Source organism: Pan troglodytes, chromosome 21, assembly GCF_028858775.2.
Source record: "Pan troglodytes isolate AG18354 chromosome 21, NHGRI_mPanTro3-v2.0_pri, whole genome shotgun sequence".
NCBI lineage: Eukaryota > Metazoa > Chordata > Mammalia > Primates > Hominidae > Pan > Pan troglodytes.
Genome location: NC_072419.2, coordinates 41,741,005 through 41,760,134, shown reverse-complemented (window position 1 = coordinate 41,760,134; position 19,130 = coordinate 41,741,005). Strand labels below are relative to the sequence as shown.

Sequence of the window (19,130 nt, the reverse complement as noted above, 5' to 3'; positions counted from 1 at the left end):
CTGCCTATGGGGTAGCCCTGTCCCCAAGAAGCAGTGTACTTCTGCTGCTGCTGTGCAATGCTGCTTCAATACAGGTTGCTAACACCACTGGATCGCATCAGGGCAAAGCCAAGAACCCTCTCAGGCTAAGCCCCAGTTTTGGGGATTGCCTGCCCTGCATCAGAGGCATCATTCCAGTCTCTACCTCCAACTTCACATGGAATACTCCCCTGTGTCTTCTGTTTCCAAATTTCCCTCATCTTTTTTTTTGAGATGGAGTCTTGCTCTTGTCACCCAGGCTGGAGTGCAGTGGCATGATCTCAGCTCACTGCAACCTCTGCCTCCCAGGTTCAAGTAATTCTCCTGCCTCAGCCTCTCGAGTAGCTGGGATTACAGGTGCCCGCCACTACGCCTGGCTAATTTTTTGTATTTTAGTAGAGACTGGGTTTCACCATGTTGGCCAGGCTGGTCTCAAACTCCTGGCCTCAAGTGACCTGCCTGCCTTGGCCTCCCAAAATGCTGGGATTACAGGCATGGGTCATCACGCCCGGCCAATTTCCCTCATCTTATAAACACACTAGTCATTGGATTAGGGCCCATTCTCATCCCGCATGATCTCATTTTAATTTCATTGTATCTGCAAAGGCCCTACTTCCAAATAAGGTCACATTTATAAGTATCAGGGGTGAGAACTTAAAGATTTTTTTTTTTAAGTAACACAATTCTATCTCCTGCAAGCAGAATAATGGCATTTCTAGACATGCAAACTTAGAAGTTTTATCTCCTACACACCCTTTCTTAGAAATTTACCACGAACAAAAGGCCGGGTGCAGTGGCTCATGCCTGTAATCCCAGCACTTTGGGAGGCCAAGGTGGGTGGATCACCTGAGGTCAGGAGTTCGAGACCAGCCTGACTGATATGATGAAACCCCGTCTCTACTAAAAATACAAAAATTAGCCAGGCATGGTGGTGCACGCCTGTAATCACAGCTACTCGGGAGGCTGAGACAGGAGAATTGCTTGAACCCGGGAGGCAGAGGTTGCAGTGAGCCGAGATCATGCCATTGCACTCCAGCCTGGGCAACAAGAGCGAAATTCTGTCTCAAAAAAAAAAAAAAAAAGTTATCATGAACAAAAAAAGGTAGTCTTAGTTCATTTACAAACTCTATAGGAAATATTTATCTAGTTACAATAATGTAAACACTGATAGTAGATTGTTGACTTTTAGAATTAAATGAGCCTGTAGTTCTGTACCATCCAATATGACAGATGAGCACTTGAAATGCGGCAAGTGCAAGTGAGGAAGGAATGTTTAAATTTATTTTAATTAATCAATTTCAAAACAATTCAGTTCTTAGAAAACTTTTCACTATGCTTATTGTAACTTGGGTATGTAAATCTTTTTTGACTGTAAAATTTTATCAAATTTATAAATCATGTATTTCTGACAAAACGGTTTGAATTTAGATACACTGTAAGCGTAAGATATACACTGGATTGGCCAGGCGCAGTGGCTCAAACCTGTAATCCCAGCACTTTGGGAGGCCGAGGCAGGCAGATCACTTGAGCTCAGGAGTTTGAGACCAGCCTGGCCAACATGGTGAAACCCCGTCTCTGCTAAAAGTAAAAGAAAAATTAGCCGGGCGCAGTGGTGTGCACCTGCAGTCCCAGCTACTTGGGAGACTGAGGCAAGAGAACCATTTGAACCCAGGAGGCGGGGATTGCAGTGAGCCAAGATCTGGGCAACAGAGCAAGATTCCATCTCAAAAAAACAAACAAACAAAAAAAACCACAAAAAAAAACAGTTCTTAAAAAGAAAAAGTCAACCCTTGAGAGGTGTTAAGGGCTAAAGGTATCAAATATTCTCTTTCATCAGTATAGTAAATTCTCTTCAGAAGATTCCAGGTGGCCCTTCTTGAACTCATGGGCTCAAGTGATCCTCCTGCCTTGGCCTCCCAAAGCTCTGAGATTACAGGTGTGAGCCATCGCCAAGGTGGCCCTTCTGTTTCCCTCTTTGCCTCCTGCTCACCCACCCCAGCCTGGACACAACCTCTTCCTCTGTGCCCTCCTGTCCCCTGGACCCTTGACTACCACACCTCCCTGGTCATCTGGGCACTGGGCTGAATGCCAAGGTGAAGGAGGGGCCTTGGTGGAGTAGGTCACAATGTGGCCTCTGTGATGAGTCCCTGATATCACTGGGCTGGCACAGAAGACCCCATTAGGAATCAGTTTCCTCAGGGAGGCCACAGAACACAAAAAGTGTCCTCTCTCCCTTTCTTTCTGCCTCTAGGCCAGGCTTTGGCAGTTCCGGTAGTGATCAGTAGGTGGCCAGGGAGGGAGGAGCGAGGTTTTGGGAGGAGGTGTAGTGTCAAGGGTTGGGAGAGGGATGGAAGCCATTAAGATGGGGGATGCTGGGGACGTCTGTGGCCCCAGCCTCTTCTTCCCGGTGCCAGGTGTCGGGGCCAATCTACTGTCTGCCAGGGGCACCATCGTCAGGGCCAGAGATCATGATTCGATACAGGAGTTTGGGCCTGGTGGCTGCCTATGTCCTTTCACTGTGGCTGATCACCTCCTTCCTACACCAGCACTCCAGCCAGAAGGACCTCCGTAATATGGCCAAGATACACCCAGGAATCTGCCACTGTCCCAGCGACTTTTCCAGAAAATGCAACTGCTCATCTGAGGTCCACACATGCTCTGCCTGCCTCCACGTGCCTGGCGAGTCTGACTGGTTTGACAGACGCTTCGACAGTACCGTTGAACCCCTACAGAGGCCACAAGATCCCACATCCAATGATGCTCTGATATTGTGGCTGGTCAGTGCGCAAACTTGGTCTTTGTCCAGTCCCTGACCCAACCCCAGGTCCTAGCCATCTCTCCATCAAGGCCCCAGGCTCTAACCTTCTTCCACAGGTAGGTGGAACCTGGGTCAAGCCCCTAAATTCTTCCCTCCTATGCTCCTAGGGACTCGAGAGGGTCAAGTCAGAGAAGGAGGTTGAGAATAAGCAGCAGCAGCTGATTAAAGCACCTCCCCTGTGCCCACTGGGCCATGTAGTGTCCAACTGCCAGGTCTGTGCAGTGGTGGGAAACTCAAGGTCTCTACGGAGCTCTGGCCTTGGCTTCAGGATTAATCAACGTGAAGTGGTCCTCAGGTGGGTGCAGGGTAGGAGGTGGAGACCAAGACCAAGCCGAAGCCTTTTCCTCCTCTAAATGACCATCCTAACTTCCTTTTCAGGATGAACCAGGCCCCTGTCCGAGGCTTTGAGGCAGATGTGGGGAACAGGACCACCATGCGCATTATGTACCCTGGGATTGCCAGCCCTCAGGACCCCGGTACCCAACTGCTGCTGCTTCCGTTGAATTCATCTGGTCTGGAGTGGTTCATAAGTGTACTGCATAAACAGACAAGCATGTGGAAGCAAAAAAAACCCTGGGTATGTCAGGGAGGGAGGTCACTGTAGGGAGTGACAGAGGTAACTCCAAAGAGACCCTGGCTGGATACTGGGGCACCCCCAAGGCTTACTTAAGGCTGAAGTCTGCTTGTCAAATGACTCTGAAATCCTCCCAAACCTCAATTTCTTTTTAGATTTCAGACAGTTCAGGTTCCTGGTGGAACTGAAGACAGCAAAGATAAGGTGAGGGTCCCAGGAAGGAAAGGGGAAAGTGGTAGGACAACATGATAGTGGGTAGCCATGGGACAGGCTTCAGGTCAGTCCCTTTCTCCATCTTCCTAGGTGCTGGTGATCAGCCTCTACTTCCTCAGGTATATCCAGGAAAGTTGGCTGGAGAACCATGGTCAGTATCCGTCCTTGGAGTTTGTGGCTCTGTTGTATGCCTTGCATACCTGTGACCAGGTAAGATATCTCCTGCAACTCACAGACTTTCACTCCTCTGCCACTCAAAATTTCTGTCTTCTTGGCTGGGCATGGGGGCTCACGCCTGTAATCCCTGCACTTTGGGAGGCTGCGGCGGGCTGATCACCTGAGGTCAGGAGTTCGAGACCAGCCTGACCAACATGGAGAAACCCCGTCTCTACTAAAAATACAAAATTAGCCAGGCGTGGTGGCGCATGCCTGTAATCCTAGCTACTTGGGAGGCTGAGGCAAGAAAATCGCTTGAACCTGGGAGGCGGAGGTTGCGGTGAGCCAAGATCATGCCACTGCACTCCAGCCTGGGCAACAAGAGCAAAACTCCATCTCAAAAAAAAAAAAAAAAAAAACCTGTCTTCCCAGGGACTTCCCGTTAAATCTAAAACTTTCTGCCTAGCTTTCAACACCCTACATGATCTGACCCCTCTCCTCTCTCCCAGATTCCTGCACTGGACTTCTTGGGGTTCTCCAAACATACCAGCTGCCTCACGCTTCTCACACCTTGCTCCCTCTGCCTGGAATGCCCTTCCCTTGTCTCCCAGGGGAATCCTCTCTTCTCTCAATATATAATGAAGAACAACTAGTTGGTGCTCTCTTTTCTGGGCTCTGGGGTCACTATGAGTATTTAGAGTCTGTCTTCCTTGAAGAAGGTGAACTCCATTCTCCTCCCAGCTCCAAGAGGAAGCCTGGCACACTAGTGGTTGAGTGAGTGGTGCTGAAGGCATGATAGGTGTTCCATAGGGGCAGGGCAGGATCCAGCCCGTTACACCACCACCATCTTTTGTCTTATCCAATCTCTCAGGTATCCTTGTTTGGTTTTGGGGCAGACAATTGCAAAAGGTGGTCCCATTACTGGGATGACAAATATTGGTTTGAGAACACCATGCAAAATTTCCCAGCAGAATACCAGATCATCTTGAAACTGCAGTGTGAGAGGAAGATTGCTGTCTACGGCTGAGATGTTTCCAGTGGAGTCCCCAGGAGGCTTGACAGGTAGCCAAGGGGACCTTGTGGTGTCAGAGAGGGACTAGGGCTTCAAGCAGACCCTGGATGGAGATTACTCTGCTACTGAATGAAACCCTAGCTTATTTCTCTCTCTGGATTTCTGGTGGCATTAAAGGGCTACATTCTATTACTGATTCTGTCTTATCACCATGTGACTCTCTTATGCTGTATCTTACCAAAAAATAAAATTAAATGAGAAAAAAGTGAACCCTGAAGTTGAAAACACATCAAATGGACCTAACTATATTTAATTGATAATATAAACACCAGAGAAATAATTATTTCAAGTTCCTTAAACTCAACACCTTGACTGTATATTCTTTGTAGGATAGTCTCTGTGGACAAAAAGAACTAAGAAGAAATTTTAGGCCAGGCGTGATGGCTCCCACTTGTAACCCCAGCACTTTGGGAGGCCAAGGCGGGTAGATTATGAGGTCAGGAGGTCAAGACCAGCATGACCAACATGGTGAAACCCCATCTCTACTAAAAATACAAAAATCAGCTAGGCGTGGCGGTGTGTGCCTGTAATCCCAGCTACTCAGGAGGCTGAGGCAGGGGAATCGCTTGAACCTGGGAGGTGGAGGTTGCAGTGAGCCGAGATCGCACCACTGCACTCCAGCCTCAGCGACAGAGTGACACTCTGTCTCAAAAAAAAATTTTTTTTTTAAAACTTGACTCAGTATTTTCATTATAGTGTTGGTATCATTATTATTATTTAGAGACAGGGTCTCACTCTGTCACCCAGGATAGAGTGCACTGGCATGATCACGGCTCACTGCAACCTCTGCCTCCTAGGCTCAGGTGATCCTTCCACATCAGCCTTCTGAATGGTTGGCACTATTGGTGCGTGCCACCACCCTCAGCTAATTTTTAAATTTTCTTGTAGAGTTGAGGTCTCACTATATTGCCCAGGTTGGTCTTGAATAAGTAAATAACTACTTATATTAACAACATTAGAAACTAGACACAGGCCAGGCGTGGTGGCTCACGCCTGTAATCCCAGCACTTTGGGAGGCCAAGGGAGGTGGATCACTTGAGGTCAGGAGTTCAAGACCAGCCTGGCCAACATAGTGAAACTCCATCTCTACTAAAAATACAAAAATTTGCCAGGTGTGGTGGAGGCTGCCTGTAATCACAGCTACTTGGGAGGCTGAAGTAGGAGAATCACTTGAGTCTGGGAGGCAGAGGTTGCAGTGAGCTAAGATCGCACTATTGTACTCCAGCCTAGGTGACAAAGTGAGACTTCATCTCAAAAAAAAAAAAAAAAAAAGAAACAATACAAAATTGGGCAGGTGGACAGGCTAAAAACTCTGTGACATTAAATTCAATCTGGAATTTTTTTTTTTTTTTTTTTTTTTTTTTGAGACAGTCTCACTCTGTCGCCCAGGCTGGAGTGCAGTGGCGCGATCTCGGCTCACTGCAACCTCCGCCTCCCGAGTTCAAGTGATTCTCCTGTTTCAACCTCCTGAGTAGCTGAGATTACAGGCGCGCACCACCACGCCCGGCTAATTTTTGTATTTTTAGTACAGACAGGGATTCACCATGTTGGTCAGGCTGGTCTCGAACTCCTGACCTTGTGATCCACCCGCCTCAGCCTCCCAAAGTGCTGGGATTACAGGCATGAACCACCGTGGTCGGCCCAAACTGGAAATATTATGAACTCGATTTTCAAACTTTTTATTGTGACAAAATAATACACAAAATTTACCATTTAAAAGTTATCAATGGCAATAAAGTTCAGTGGCATTAAGTATGTTCACATTGTTGTGCAATCATAACCTCATTGAACTAACAGTTTACAAAGTACATTTTCTCCCTCTGTCATCTGAACAGCCATAACACTCCATTAGCAACGATCAGCCCTGCAATCCAGATTATGTTTTTTGTTTTTCGTATTTTTTTTTTTTTTTGAGACGGAGTCTTGCTCTGCCACCCAGGCTGGAGTGCAGTGGCGTGATCTCAGCTCACTGCAACCTCTGCCTCCTGGGTTCAAGCAATTCTCCTGCCTCAGCCTCCTGAGTAGCTGGGACTACAAGGTGCACACTGCCACCCCCGGCTAATTTTTTGTATTTTAGTAGAGACAGGGTTTCACCATGTTGCCCAGGCTGGTCTCCAACTCCTGAGCTCAGGCAATCTGCCTGCCTCAGCCTCCCACAAGTGCTAGGATTACAGACGTGAGCCACTGCACTCAGCCTGATTTTTGTCTTCTAAATACTTTTTCTTCACTAAAAGATTCTAGGCCTAGACAAGTACAAGAACACTTGGACATTAGATTTGCGGCAATTTGAGCATCAAAAATAGCAACTGTCATGATTGAATCATAGTGAATATATAAAAAACTTTGAGCTCATAATGATACTCAAAGAGAAAGGGAAAACTGGCTGGCGGTGGCTATTACCTCAACCCCTTACTCTGAAAATTGGTAATTAAAGGTGTGTGTTGAGGGAGCATTTATCCTGCCTTTTTGGTAGAAACAGTAGTTCAGGGTAACCAAATAGCCTCAGTAAATGAGTTTCCAGTTACTGTGTATCTAAAACAAATATCCACCGCATGCTACCCCCTTGGCTGCTCAACTACCACACACAACCTAACAAAATGCAAATATCCCACATAAACCGATATCCCTGACACATTGTGGTGTACCAGGTGTCTAGGAATGAGGTAGCTCAGAGTCAGGATCCGAGAATCCCCAAAGGTGTAGGCAGTGCGGCCTCGTGTCCAGATACTGGACCCGTTATGGCACCACATAGACAAGTTACTATTTTAGAGGAATAAAGTGAGCCAGTAGAAAAACATAGTTAAAAAAAAAAAACCCCGCTGCCTCTGAAGAGGAGTTTGAGAAGAATGAGGTGGGAAACTGCTATCTTCTTTTTATTTAATTTCCTTTTTTTTTTTTTTTTTGAGACAGTCTTGCTCTGTTGCCCAGGCTGGAGTGAGTGCAGTGACATGATCATGGTTCACTGCAACCTCGACCTCCCTGGGCTCAGGTGATCCTCCCACCTCAGCCTCCCGAGTAGCTGGGACTACAGGCACATCATCACACTGAACTAATTTTTATATTTTTTCGCCTAGGGTGGTCTTGAATTCCTGAGCCCAAGCAATCTGCCTGCCTGGGCCTCCCAAAGTGCTGGGATTACAGGCGTGAGCCCCCAAGCCGGGCACTGTTTAACTTCTTTAATTTTTTTTTTTTTTTTTTTTTTTTGAGACAGGGTCTCACTTTATCACTCAGGCTGGAGTGCAGTGGTATGATCTCGGCTCACTGCAGCCTTGACCTTCCAGGTTCAAGAGATCCTCCTGCCTCAGCCTCCCAAGTAGCTGGGACTACAGGCACGCACCATCATTCCTAGCTAAAATTTCTTAACCACGTACATGCACTTGTTTCATTTTAAATAGATGACAAGAAAGTCTACCAAAGAAAAAAGTTTGGATGCATGGGAAATTTATTTTTAACCCTCTTACGTTTTCCTATAGATTCTATCCTCAAGAGGAACCAAAAAGCTCTTGCTTTTCTCTCCCTGCCTCCAGCTTGACAACCCTACGCTGTGAATAGGCAGCTCCTCTCTCAGATATACAACATGCCAGCTTTGGCACAGGGTGGTGCCCCTTTTCATTCTTATCTCCATCACCCTTGATTGCCAAGCCTTCCCTTGGCAGCTGGACCCTGGGCTGAACGCCAAGATGAAGGACTCTATTGGGCATCGACCCCTTCATCAACCCCAGGGAGGACACAGGACACATTGAATGCCACCTCTCCTCTTAGCTTTCAGCCCAGCCTTTAGCAGGGCACCCTTGAGGACTGAATAGGTCCAGAGGGAGGCAGGAGCTAAGGTGCTGGAAGGAGGTGTTCTGCGGACGGTTGAGGAAGGGATGGAGGCCAACAGGAGAGGGGAATGTAGAGTCTGTGACCATGGCTTCCCACTTTTCTCAGTGCCCGGTGTCTGAGTCAGCATGCCACTTGCCATGTGCTCTGCCCTGTGGGACAAGAATGTAGCCTTCAATGGGGGGGTTTGAGCTTATGCTCACCTGTGGCTGACATTTCTGCTGTCTGCTCAGAGGTCTAACCTGAATGAATGGATAACACCTGCCATTGCTTCTGGATGTACCCCTGGACTCCACACAACCCGTGCATCCAACTGGCTTGACACTTTGAAAGGGCCTTCAAGCCCTCTCTTTGTCCAAGATGCTGTTTGACTCTCCCTGGCCTCACTGAGAGCAGCCAGTGGGTCTCTTCTGCACAACTGGGTCATTCTGCAAACTTTCATGAAACTGTTTCATTCTGCAAACAGTCCAGGTTCTGTGTGCCTAGAGGCGAGCTCCTTCTCAGAGCTCCCTGTGGAGCTTTGTTTAAATGAGTATTTGCCAAATGACTGAATAGCTGGGGCAGGAGCAGCAGCTAGCCAATCTCATTCACCAGGTAATGGAGTCAGGCAGACAAACTTCAGATGGCCCTTATACAGGGAAGAGAGTTATAGCCAAAGGCTCCAGCATGAATCATCAAACCACATGCAACAGCAGAAGCCGAGGCCATCAATCAGCTAGAATGTGAGACTACTCCTGGCCAGCAATCTGACCTGCAGGGCTGGAATGTTCATAGATACGGGAGAGGTTTTGATAGGAAACCAAGACAGGAGGTGCAAGGGCAATGTGTGGATTATTAATCTGGCACTGAGTAACAGCCTTCCCTGATTCCCTCACCTGAACAACTGGTAGTAATTAAGAAAGAATCACATTTGAATATGAATTCTCGTCCCCCTCCCTGGCTCTAAATAAATGGCCATGTGCTGGGAATAGGGGTTACCCACTCTCTCAGATGACACATCACACAGCCTTGGCAGAGACTCATCTCTCCTCCTACCCCTGACCCATTCAATTATTTTACCTCCAAGCCCACCCACCTGAGCCAAGGTTCAGGCCCTATAAGGGCATATATAGAGCTGGTAGTATTGCCAATGAAAGGCTAAGAAGAGGTCAGAGTGTCCACCCTGTGACCAGGCTACTGATGTAATGAGTTGGGTAAGATCAACTGGCCAGGAGCACAGTCCAACGAAGTCTCACCTCTCATCCTCACCTCCAGCAGGGTAGAGGGAGTAAAAGGGCCTCAGGACCCCATGTTTTTGCCCTTCATCCTCCCTTGCCTGCTTCTTAAGTGTGGTGAGCAGAGTTGAGCTTGCACTCCTCAGCTGTGCCCAGAATCATGTGGAGGGCTCTCTTGGTTTGGAGCACACTGGCAGCTCTTGCTTCTTCCTCTTCCCTGCCCCTGTCCCCTGGCCCCATTCCCCTGCTCTGCAGGGTACTGGGTCAGAAGGCAGGAGGTGAGGTATTGCAGGGTGGACAGCTGAAGGTATCATCTACCCCAAGGCCAAACTAAAAAAACCAGGAATCTGTCCCATGGGCTGAGATGAGGCCTGCAGGCAAAGCCTCAGGTCTGGAGGTCAGCTCACTACTTTTGTGGCTGGGGTTTCCCACCCCACAGGTACTTCTAGAAGTTCTGCCACTGGCCCCAGAGCTGCAGAGGTTCTGTGGCTGCTCAATTCAGCCCCGCATCTACAAAGCCTGCCTTCACCAGCATGGTGTGTCTGCCTGGTTTGATCAGCACTTCAGATGGGCCCTGAAGCCCCGATGCAACTGGAGACCATGCCATCTCCAGAGGCCGGTGGATGCTCTGTCCTGGGCTCTGGGCTGCATCCTCTCCTTGATCCCTTCCTCCGCTGGGCCTCCAGTTGCAATGGCTCCAGCCTTTCCTTGGTACTGGAACCAGGGGTGAGTGATAAACAGTCTGTGTTCTTCTCCATAGGCACCAATGCTAGGACACCTAACCCAATTCCAGCTGGTCAAGAAGCTACTCCAACCGATCCCCAGGTCACAGCTAGACCCCGAGCTCCGACTCTGCCAGTCCTGGGCCATGCGTATTTGGAATATAGGATAACCATCACTGAGCACCACACTGTGCTCAGGTGGGGGCAGGAGGGTGAGGGTGGGAAGCAGCACCACTCTGTGAGCCCCAGTGCCTTCCTATCTCTGTAGAATAAAACAGGGCCTATTCTGGGCTTTGAGAATAACGTGGACAACAGAACTCCCCTACACTTAAAGCACCCCGAATACTCATGGCCTGCATGAGAACACCCACATGCTGTGGGTGTCGAAGCCTCCAGACCTAGTGTGGACTGCAATGGTTTTATCAGGCGGTATGACCAGTGGGGGCCCCAGACCTGGCGCAGACAGCCTTTGGCACTTTGGTGTCAACATTGATCTTGCCCTCCCTGTGCAGCCTGTAACTGTACACTCCCCACCCTCCTTATCTCAACATACACCACCAGCTTCTCCTCCTTTAACGGGTACATTCAGTTTTTCTGCCTTCAGGGTGCTGGCAGTCCCATGTGGGAAGCAGAGCAGCAAAGGTCCTTGGGTTGGGAGGTGATGGTCACTGCTCTAACACACAAAGCACGTGGGATCCTTGAGAGAACAGGGGCAGCACCCGCCAGACCTCAGCACTCCCCGGAAACAAGAACATTGCCCAGCCTCTGACGACTCTTGTCCCCTCCTGCTTTCAGGCCTTTCCAGCCAGTACCAGCTTCTATCAAAGCAGACAAGATTAGGAAGGGGGAAAAAAGTTTTCTGCAAGAAGATAATCTCTGTGGCTGAGCTCTAACCTCTACTCCTGCATGTTCTGGTGACCAATTGCACCTTCCTCAAGTACATCCACGAGAACTGGCTGGACTGCCAGGGACTCCTCCCGTCTGCTGGATTCACCATTCTGGTTATACCCTGCCACATGTGACAAGGTCAGGAAAGGAGGCTCTGGCCTCATGCCCTTAGGCAAAGTTGGGTCCCCCCTGGATGACACATATTCCTTCCTTCACACTTCCCCACTTCAGGTCTCTTTGGGTCTGGAGCTGATGAAAACAGCAATTGTCACCATTATTGGTGGGACGCTCCACAGAGGCAATCCTGCTACTGGGCAAGGAAAGTGTACTTTAGAAAGCCGGAGCGGAAGATCATCCACAAGCTCGAGTGTGAGGGCAAGAGCACGGTCTACACTTGAACTGAAGGCCAACCCTGCTCTGAATATCTGGTGGGGAGGGGAGACCCTAGGCCGAGGTCTATAATGGAGCTGGGGGGCTCTTGAGGGTTGGATGGAAAGAGAAGAGCAAATACAGATTAGTCTAGTCCTGAATAAAGACCCTGCTTGGCAGCCTCTAAGATGTCTTTCAGCTGCTGGAACCTCTCTGAGGCCCAGAAGGTATGTGAGGCCTGAGGCCCTGGCTCGTGACCTACAGAAAATGATGCTGAGAAGAAACTCTAAGGTAAAAAACAGGGACCCTCTGTCAGCCCGAGCCTGAGAACCAGGGCTGGAGGATGTAACAAGTGAACAACCAAGAGAAGTCTTGTCTCTGACAACAACTAGCATAAAAATGGCCTAAAGGGCCGGGCGCGGTGGCTCATGCCCGTAATCCCAACATTTTGGGAGGCCGAGGTGGGTGGATCACCTGAGGTAGGGAGTTCGAGACCAGCCTGACCAACATGGAGAAACCCTGTCTCTATTAAAAATACAAAATTAGCCGGGCATGGTGGCACGTGTCTATAATCCCAGCTACACAGGAGGCCAAGGCAGGAGAATTGCTTGAACCCAGGAGGTGGATGTTGCCACTGGCGAGCTGAGATTACGTCACTGCACTCCAGCCTGGGCAACAAGAGCAAAACTCTGTCTCAAAAAAAAAAAAAAAAAAAAAAAAGGAAAAAGAAAGAAATGGCCTAAAAGCCAGGTAAGGATTTTGAGCTACAGGGAATCTGACTGGAAGTAGGGACCAGGACAGCATTTCTGGGGCCCCAGATCTGTTTCTGGGGTTTCAGAAGTTTTCACTAAGCATCTGTTGCTGAGCTGCATGTGTAGGTTTCTGGAACAAAGCTCTAGTCGCTGTGAACAGCCCCATTTCCACTCTGTGTGGTGCAATGAGACATAATGGGGCTGAGCCCCAAATTAGGAGGTCTGGGTGAGTGGGTGCTGCTCTTACCCCTCCCAGATTCTTGGCTAGGTCTCAGTTCCATCCCCAGGCTTAGTAAAGAGGAATTCCAGATTATGGTGGGAGTGCCAGAGGAAGGTAATGGCCTGCTTCTTTAAGGAAAACTGTTCTGGTTGGGCATGGTGGCTCACACCTGTAATCCCAGCACTTTGAGAGGTTGAGGTGGGAGGATCACTTGAGCCCAGGAGTTTCAGGCTGCAGTAAGATGTGATTGTGCCACTGCACTCCAGCTTGGAAGACAGGACAAAACCCTGTCTCTTAAAAAAATTAAACAATTTTTAGGCTTTGAGGAGGTTGCCAGCAATAGGTCTTAAGCCTGTGAGCTGGGTTCTGTCCAGCCTCCACTAGGACCAGTCCATGGGTGAGAAGTTCCGCCATAGTCCATCCTTCTGATTGGCTTGACACATGGTTGGACTATAGGCGACCAGATCAGTTCCAGCTGATATGCCCAGGAAGGGACATCTCAAGGACATTCACCCAGAGTAGAAGAGGAATGAGGCCATGTGGAGCTTCTGAACTCAGAGACTCTGACTTTAGCTAAAGGTCAACGCTGTGTTTTTGAGGCCCCAGAACTTCTTTTAACCCTCCAAAATCTCCCCACTCAACCCACCCAAGCTCAGCCCCAACCCCGTGCCACAGTCAGACCAGTCTTCTCACTGTGTGCTTGGCAACACCTCCAACCCCACTCCATCCTTCAAGGGCCAGTTCGTGCCTCCCTTCCTCAGCCCCTGGAATTTCTACAGTTCTTCTAGTCAGTACACAGAATTGCCTCTGACTCATAAATGAGTGTTAGCCTGTTCTCATCAACTGGACTGTAGGCTGTCTGTGGACAGGGGCTTTGTCTTGTGTGTTCTCTGTAACCCTTCCCTATCACAGTGCATGGTGTACAATAAATGCATGCTACCTCAACAGGAATCTTTGGCAAGTTCTTCCCTGATAAACTCCCTTGATGTGGTGCTGCCACCCAGCTGCACAAGTGGAGACAGCAGCAGAAAATGAATGCAAAGATCCCAGGGTTTATTGTTGAAGGAGAAGTTGAAGGAGGTGGTGAAGTGCTAGGAAAATAAATTCTAGATGAGAGGCAGTACATGTCCCTCAGCCAGGGCAAGGCACCCCTCTGGGTGATTCCATAGGGAGCAAGCAAATGCAATTTGCCTCATTCCCAGGTGAGTTGGGGTCCTCCCCAGGGTTGCAGATTTACTTCCTCTTCCTGGGAACACCCGCTGACCTGGGGCTCCTGGGTGCCTAACAGAGCCAGGCTTTTCCTTTGGCAAACCTGTAGGTGTGCGGAGGGGCCATGACCCATGACACAGTCTTCTGTCTGTGTGCTCCTGGCTGCGGCTGCTACCTGGAGGCGGCTTGGGTAGTGCTGGGGCTGGGGTGTAGCAGGACTGGCCCTGGGGATGTCAGACTTTGAGTCAGGGACTCATCCAGCCTGCGGGTCTCTGCCTCCAGGACAGTGGCCTCAGGGGCCTGGGCCACGGCAAGAAGTGAGTGTGAGAGGCTGTGGTGCAGGCCTGCTAGCTCACGGCTGGTCTGTGCTGAGCGGGTGATGTAGTCCTGCTTCTGCTTCCGCTCCAAAGTCAGCTGAGCTTGCAGCAGGACCACCTGGTGGGCAGGAAAAAAAGAAAAAGGGAGAGCAGCTGAGGGCCCTGAAGTTGTCCCAGCTCTTCCTGCTCTGTGTTCTCTGAAGCTCGTTGGCTGAGCATCTGAATCAACTCTACCACATACACGAATCTCAGAAACAGGCTTTAGAGAGTTTAGAGGAAGGGCCCTTAGGAATTCTAGAATCCAGTGATTCTCAATCCTGGCTGCACATGTAACTCAAATAGCGCGCTTGAAAACCACAAAGCTATTCATCAACTTCACTGAAAGATAATTTACATGTGAAAAATGCCCAATTTTAAATGTACATTTTGATGAGGCTGATAACAATATATACTCAAGTATAACCACTATCTGACTTTTTTTTTTTGAGACAGAGTCTTGCTCTGTTGCCCAGGCTAGAGTGTAGTGATGCAATTTTGGCTTACTGCAACCTCCACCCCATCGGGTTCAAGTGATTCCTGTGTGTCAGCCTCCTGAGTAGCTAGGATTACAGGTGTGCACCACCACGTCCAGCTAATTTTTGTATTTTTAGTACAGACAGGGTTTCGTCATGTTGGCCAGGCTGGTTTCAAACTCCTGACCTCAAGCGATCCGCCCACCTTGGCCTCCGAAAGTGCTGGGATTTCAGGTGTGAGCTACTGCACCTGCTTTGACTTTTTAATAAAATAGAAAAACATTCTGAGTTTAATAGAATTCAAAGTAATAGCTTAGGTCTAGCTACAGAGTCAGGCCCTGCCAGTAGGGACTACTGATTTCTGAAATAGGCTCAGAAATAAAAAGGTAACACTTATGATTCCTGCACCTTGAAAGGGAGAGTGGACTTTTAGTTGAGGCCTAAGAGGCAGGAAGGCTCTTCAAGTCACTTCTCTGCGAGTGGAGGCTTGAGCTGAGCTGTGTGGCCTGGAGCTTGTGCTGGTGCCTGGCTCCTCTGTCTGGGGCACTGGCAACAGTCTTGGCTGCGAGGGCACCTCTGAGGGCAGGGAGGCCAGGATGGCTTCCCTTGCTCCCACCTGTCCTCCTAGAATCTTCTGCCTGCTCCTCAGCCCTCTTCCTACTCCTTTCCCTTTCTAAGTATGGATTTGGAAGTTGGGGGCCAGGATCATGCTTTCTTCCCCACTCCCACCCTAGGCATATGAGAGATGGGGTTGGGACTGGGACTACTTTTGCCTCCCATGGAGACTGAAGTTCTCTGAAGGCAGGAACTTCCCCTCTCCCTGCTGGAGGTGCACAAAGGGCCTGAGTGCAAGGGAGGGAATATGGGCTTAGAAAATCCAGAACATACCTCTTTCTGCAGTTCAGCCACACACTTGGCATCTGAGTTCTTCTGTCCTCTCCCATCCTAAGGAAGACAAACAGCACTCTTGTTGGAATAGGCCTTCCCACTCTGGGGTTTCTGCAAGTTTCCTTGCAGAACCTCATCACAATCTTAGGGGCCTGGGCAAGGGCTATGGGCCAGAAGCATCTGAACTCAGACTGGACCTCTATGGGGCAGCAGGCCCTGCAGCAAGGAGAGGCCCCACACCAGCATAATGGGCAACGCCATGGAGACCTGACCCAAAACATCCAAAAGGCCTGGATGGCATTTGCTTCTCTGAGGCATGTTTTAATTTAACAGAAGTACACCATGTATCTGCTTTGTGCTAGCCCTGGGCTGTGAGCTAAGGATGCAGAGAGGAAGACACGGTGCCTGCCCTTGAGAACTTTCAATAAAGGACAAGGGATGGAGATCTAGTGCTCAGCCACCATAAACAGCGCCTCCCTGTCAGGCTGCAAGCCTGTGTCTGTTGGCAGGGATACCTCACCTAAACGAGTGGTTTGGGGAGTCTTCCCCAAGCCTCTTACCCAAAAAAGGGACACTGGCTCCAGGAAAGACCATGGACCCTAAGCCTATAAACTCAACATTGTAAAAAGGTCTAAGAGATCAAGCTGTGATCAAGCTCCTAGGGTCCTAAGGAGCTGGCAAGCACCACACAACCCCCATACACCAGGGATCCTAAGCAGAGCCCCATGAGCCCCGCTCCCGGGCCAGCCTGTGGCACTGGTCTGGGAGTGCACAGATCTAAGTCCCTCAGAAGGCAGGGCCACTAGCCACCCCAACCCCCACCCCAATGTTGGGCCTCCTTCTCAGGGCAGGGACAGACTGAGCTGTGCCGAGCAGGGCAGAATGCAGTCAGGAGGGGCTCTCTGGACTAGCTGAAGTGCTGTTGGCCCGGGATATGCAATGAGGAGGGCTGAGTTTCTGGTGGCTGGGGTTGGGCTCTCTAAGGCTGCAGTTGAGGAAAATGAGTAAACCTGCTGTGTGGGTGAAGAAGCCGTGGCCTTGCTGATCTCTAGGGACCCTGCCTGGGCTGCACGCATGGCCTCCCTCTTCAGCTTCCTCCGTTCTCGCTCCACCTGCCAAGGTGCAAATAAGAAATCAGGGCTCGGCTTGGCTCTGTGGCTGGAGCAGAGCTGCCTTTCTCCAGAAGTGGCCAGTGCCTGTGCAGGTATATGAGGGGACAGTAACCATGGGAAGAGAACTCCTGGCTGAGGAAGGCACAGCTAGGGCAGGCCTCAGTGCAAAGAAGTGCTCCTGAAGCAGAAGAGGCAGGGCCAGCCTCTCAGACCTCTGGAGCAAAGGCCAGCAAAGTTCTCCTGCAGTAAGTACTGTAGGCTTTGTGGGGCATAGCAGGGAAGCAGCCATAGACAATGCATGGCTGTATTCCAATAAAACTTAATTTTCAGGGCTGGGCGTGGTGGCTCACACCTGTAATCCCAGCACTTTGGAAAGCTGAGGCAGGCGGATCACAAGGTCAGGAGTTCAAGACCAGCCTGGCCAACATAGTGAAACACCATCTCTACTAAAAATACAACAATTAGCCAGGCATGGTGGTGCATGCCTGTAATCCCAGCTATTCAGGAGGCTGGGGCAGGAGGATTGCTTGAACCTGGGAGGTGGAGGTTGCAGTGAGTGGAGATCATACCATTCCACTCCAGCTCTAGGAGACAGAGCAAGACTCCGTCTCAGGAAAAAAAAAAAACAAACTTAATTTTCAGAAACAGGCAGCAGGCTGGATTTGGCCCACAGGCTGTAATTTACTGAGCCTATGCTCTAGGGACCACACGAGAAGTGGAGATGCATGCCCACTGGACAAGAAGAGGGGTCACCTGCTCCAAGGTACTCCGCAGCTGGACATTGTGGCGCTGCAGCCTGCTCCTGTCAATCTCCAGCTGGGCCACTGCTTGCTGCAGGTGTTCAAGCCTTTGTCTCCATGACTGCTTCTCCATTCCAGCAAGACTAGGCTCAGCCTCCACTCCTGAGACCTGTGGGAAAGACCTGTGAATCTCACCTGGGCAGCCCCTAAGACAGGTAGGGAACAGATAGAGGACACACAGACCAATCTGGCAGGTTTAAGCTTCAGGAACCCAGTTCCCAAGGGAAGGGGACAAACCCCTGGACAGGAGCTCCCTGCTGGGTCACCTGTTCCCCCAGAGCCCCCAGCTCACCTCTCCCAGCTGCACACCCTGCTCCCCTCTGGACCCCAATTCTGCTGTGCTGGTCGCACCTGGGCTGTGTAGCCGCTCCTTCTCCAGAGCCCGTCTGGTGAGCTCCAGTTCATCCTAGGGTACGGAGGTATGGAGCAAAATCACACCTTGCCAACCTCATATCCAGACCAACCCATCCTCCACACAAACAGCGGTTCAATGTTCTCCTCAGGCTTTTGTCTTATTTTTCCTAGAGGCTCTGAGTCATTCTAGTACAGAACCTTCATTTTACAGATAGGTAAAACAAAGGAGCAGAGGGGCTCTTCTCAAGGATATGCGGTGAGCTAGCAAGGAAGCTAGGATCAGAGCCCCCAGCTCACTTCACATCTCCTAGAAGGCTGAGCAATGACTCAGAGCACTGATGTGCTGTGGGAACAGCATGGACTCTCGAGTCACACAGGGCTGGGTGCCCTGTGGAGTACCCAGTGGCCCATATAGCCACTCAGTGGCTATATGACTCTGGTCAAAGCACAAGCTCTCCCCAAACCCCAATTTCCTCATTTATAAAACGACTACATGCACCATGAAACATGGATCAAGTCCTTAGGTTAAGTCCCTTTGGATAAGTGGGGAAGCCTCACGCTAGATACTTTCTAGGTGCCCTGTGGTTCATAAATGATAACAGTCAAGAAGAGATGAACAAGAGAAAACAAGCATACGCAGGTGGATGTGGGTTGCCTGGGAGAGAGGAAGAGCTTGGTGATAGAAAGCCTGCGCTCTAGAGGCAGATGACTCAGACCTCATTCCAGTCCTGCCATTTATGAGTTTGTTTTTTTGAGACAAGAGTCTCACCCTGTGTGTTTGGAGGTGGCAGTGGGTGAAGTGACTCTGACCAGAGTTATGTTATTGAGTGAATACTGCTCAGTAACCCAAGAGTATGGGTGGGAAGTGCCCTCCTGCCCAATTACATACCTTACTTTTGCTGTGCCTGTAAGAATGGGCCTGAACATAGGAAAGGAGGTCCACTTAGTGCTTTCTTCCTAAGCAATTCATACATATCATGCCATGTCATACCACCAATGCCTATTTTACTGATGAGAAATTGAAGATCAGAGTGAAGGCATTCACCCGGGGTCACACAGCTGATAAGCCACACTACTGTATTTCAAACCCTGTGAACTTT

At 49.7% G+C, this 19,130-nt stretch overlaps 2 protein-coding genes across 23 annotated transcripts in view; one reads left to right on the top strand and one right to left on the bottom strand.

Annotated features, from left to right (window-relative positions):
* Window positions 1-2,196: 2,196 nt before the first annotated feature.
* LOC747599 (CMP-N-acetylneuraminate-beta-galactosamide-alpha-2,3-sialyltransferase 1-like) lies at window positions 2,197-4,987 on the top strand. 3 transcript variants are annotated; one of them, XM_063802869.1, is made up of 7 exons: window positions 2,197-2,299; window positions 2,565-2,795; window positions 2,944-3,131; window positions 3,215-3,413; window positions 3,566-3,614; window positions 3,714-3,833; window positions 4,748-4,987. In XM_063802869.1, exons 2-5 carry the CDS (start codon window positions 2,592-2,594, stop codon window positions 3,596-3,598), a joined length of 624 nt encoding a protein of 207 aa, XP_063658939.1. In that variant the 5' UTR covers window positions 2,197-2,299; window positions 2,565-2,591; the 3' UTR covers window positions 3,599-3,614; window positions 3,714-3,833; window positions 4,748-4,987. The 3 variants fall into 3 exon arrangements, with proteins under 3 accessions (XP_063658939.1, XP_063658938.1, XP_063658937.1); XM_063802868.1 differs by lacking the exon at window positions 2,197-2,299 and having other exon boundaries at window positions 2,316-2,795; window positions 4,751-4,987; XM_063802867.1 differs by lacking the exon at window positions 2,197-2,299 and having other exon boundaries at window positions 2,316-2,795; window positions 4,651-4,987.
* Window positions 4,988-13,870: 8,883 nt separating this feature from the next.
* Window positions 13,871-19,130, bottom strand: part of CEP250 (centrosomal protein 250) — a 57,032-nt gene continuing 51,772 nt past the window's right edge. For 18 of the 20 annotated variants that reach the window (XM_003316881.5, XM_016937759.4, XM_063802855.1 and 15 more), the window contains 5 exons: window positions 17,969-18,082; window positions 17,630-17,785; window positions 16,775-16,876; window positions 15,765-15,821; window positions 13,871-14,482 (listed from right to left, as the gene is read on the bottom strand). In XM_003316881.5, the coding sequence (XP_003316929.3) occupies window positions 14,219-14,482; window positions 15,765-15,821; window positions 16,775-16,876; window positions 17,630-17,785; window positions 17,969-18,082 (693 nt within the window). In that variant the 3' untranslated portion in view covers window positions 13,871-14,218. The remainder of the gene's footprint in view (window positions 14,483-15,764; window positions 15,822-16,774; window positions 16,877-17,629; window positions 17,786-17,968; window positions 18,083-19,130) is intronic. The other 2 variants (XM_016937763.4, XM_016937764.4) reach the window with 2 other exon arrangements.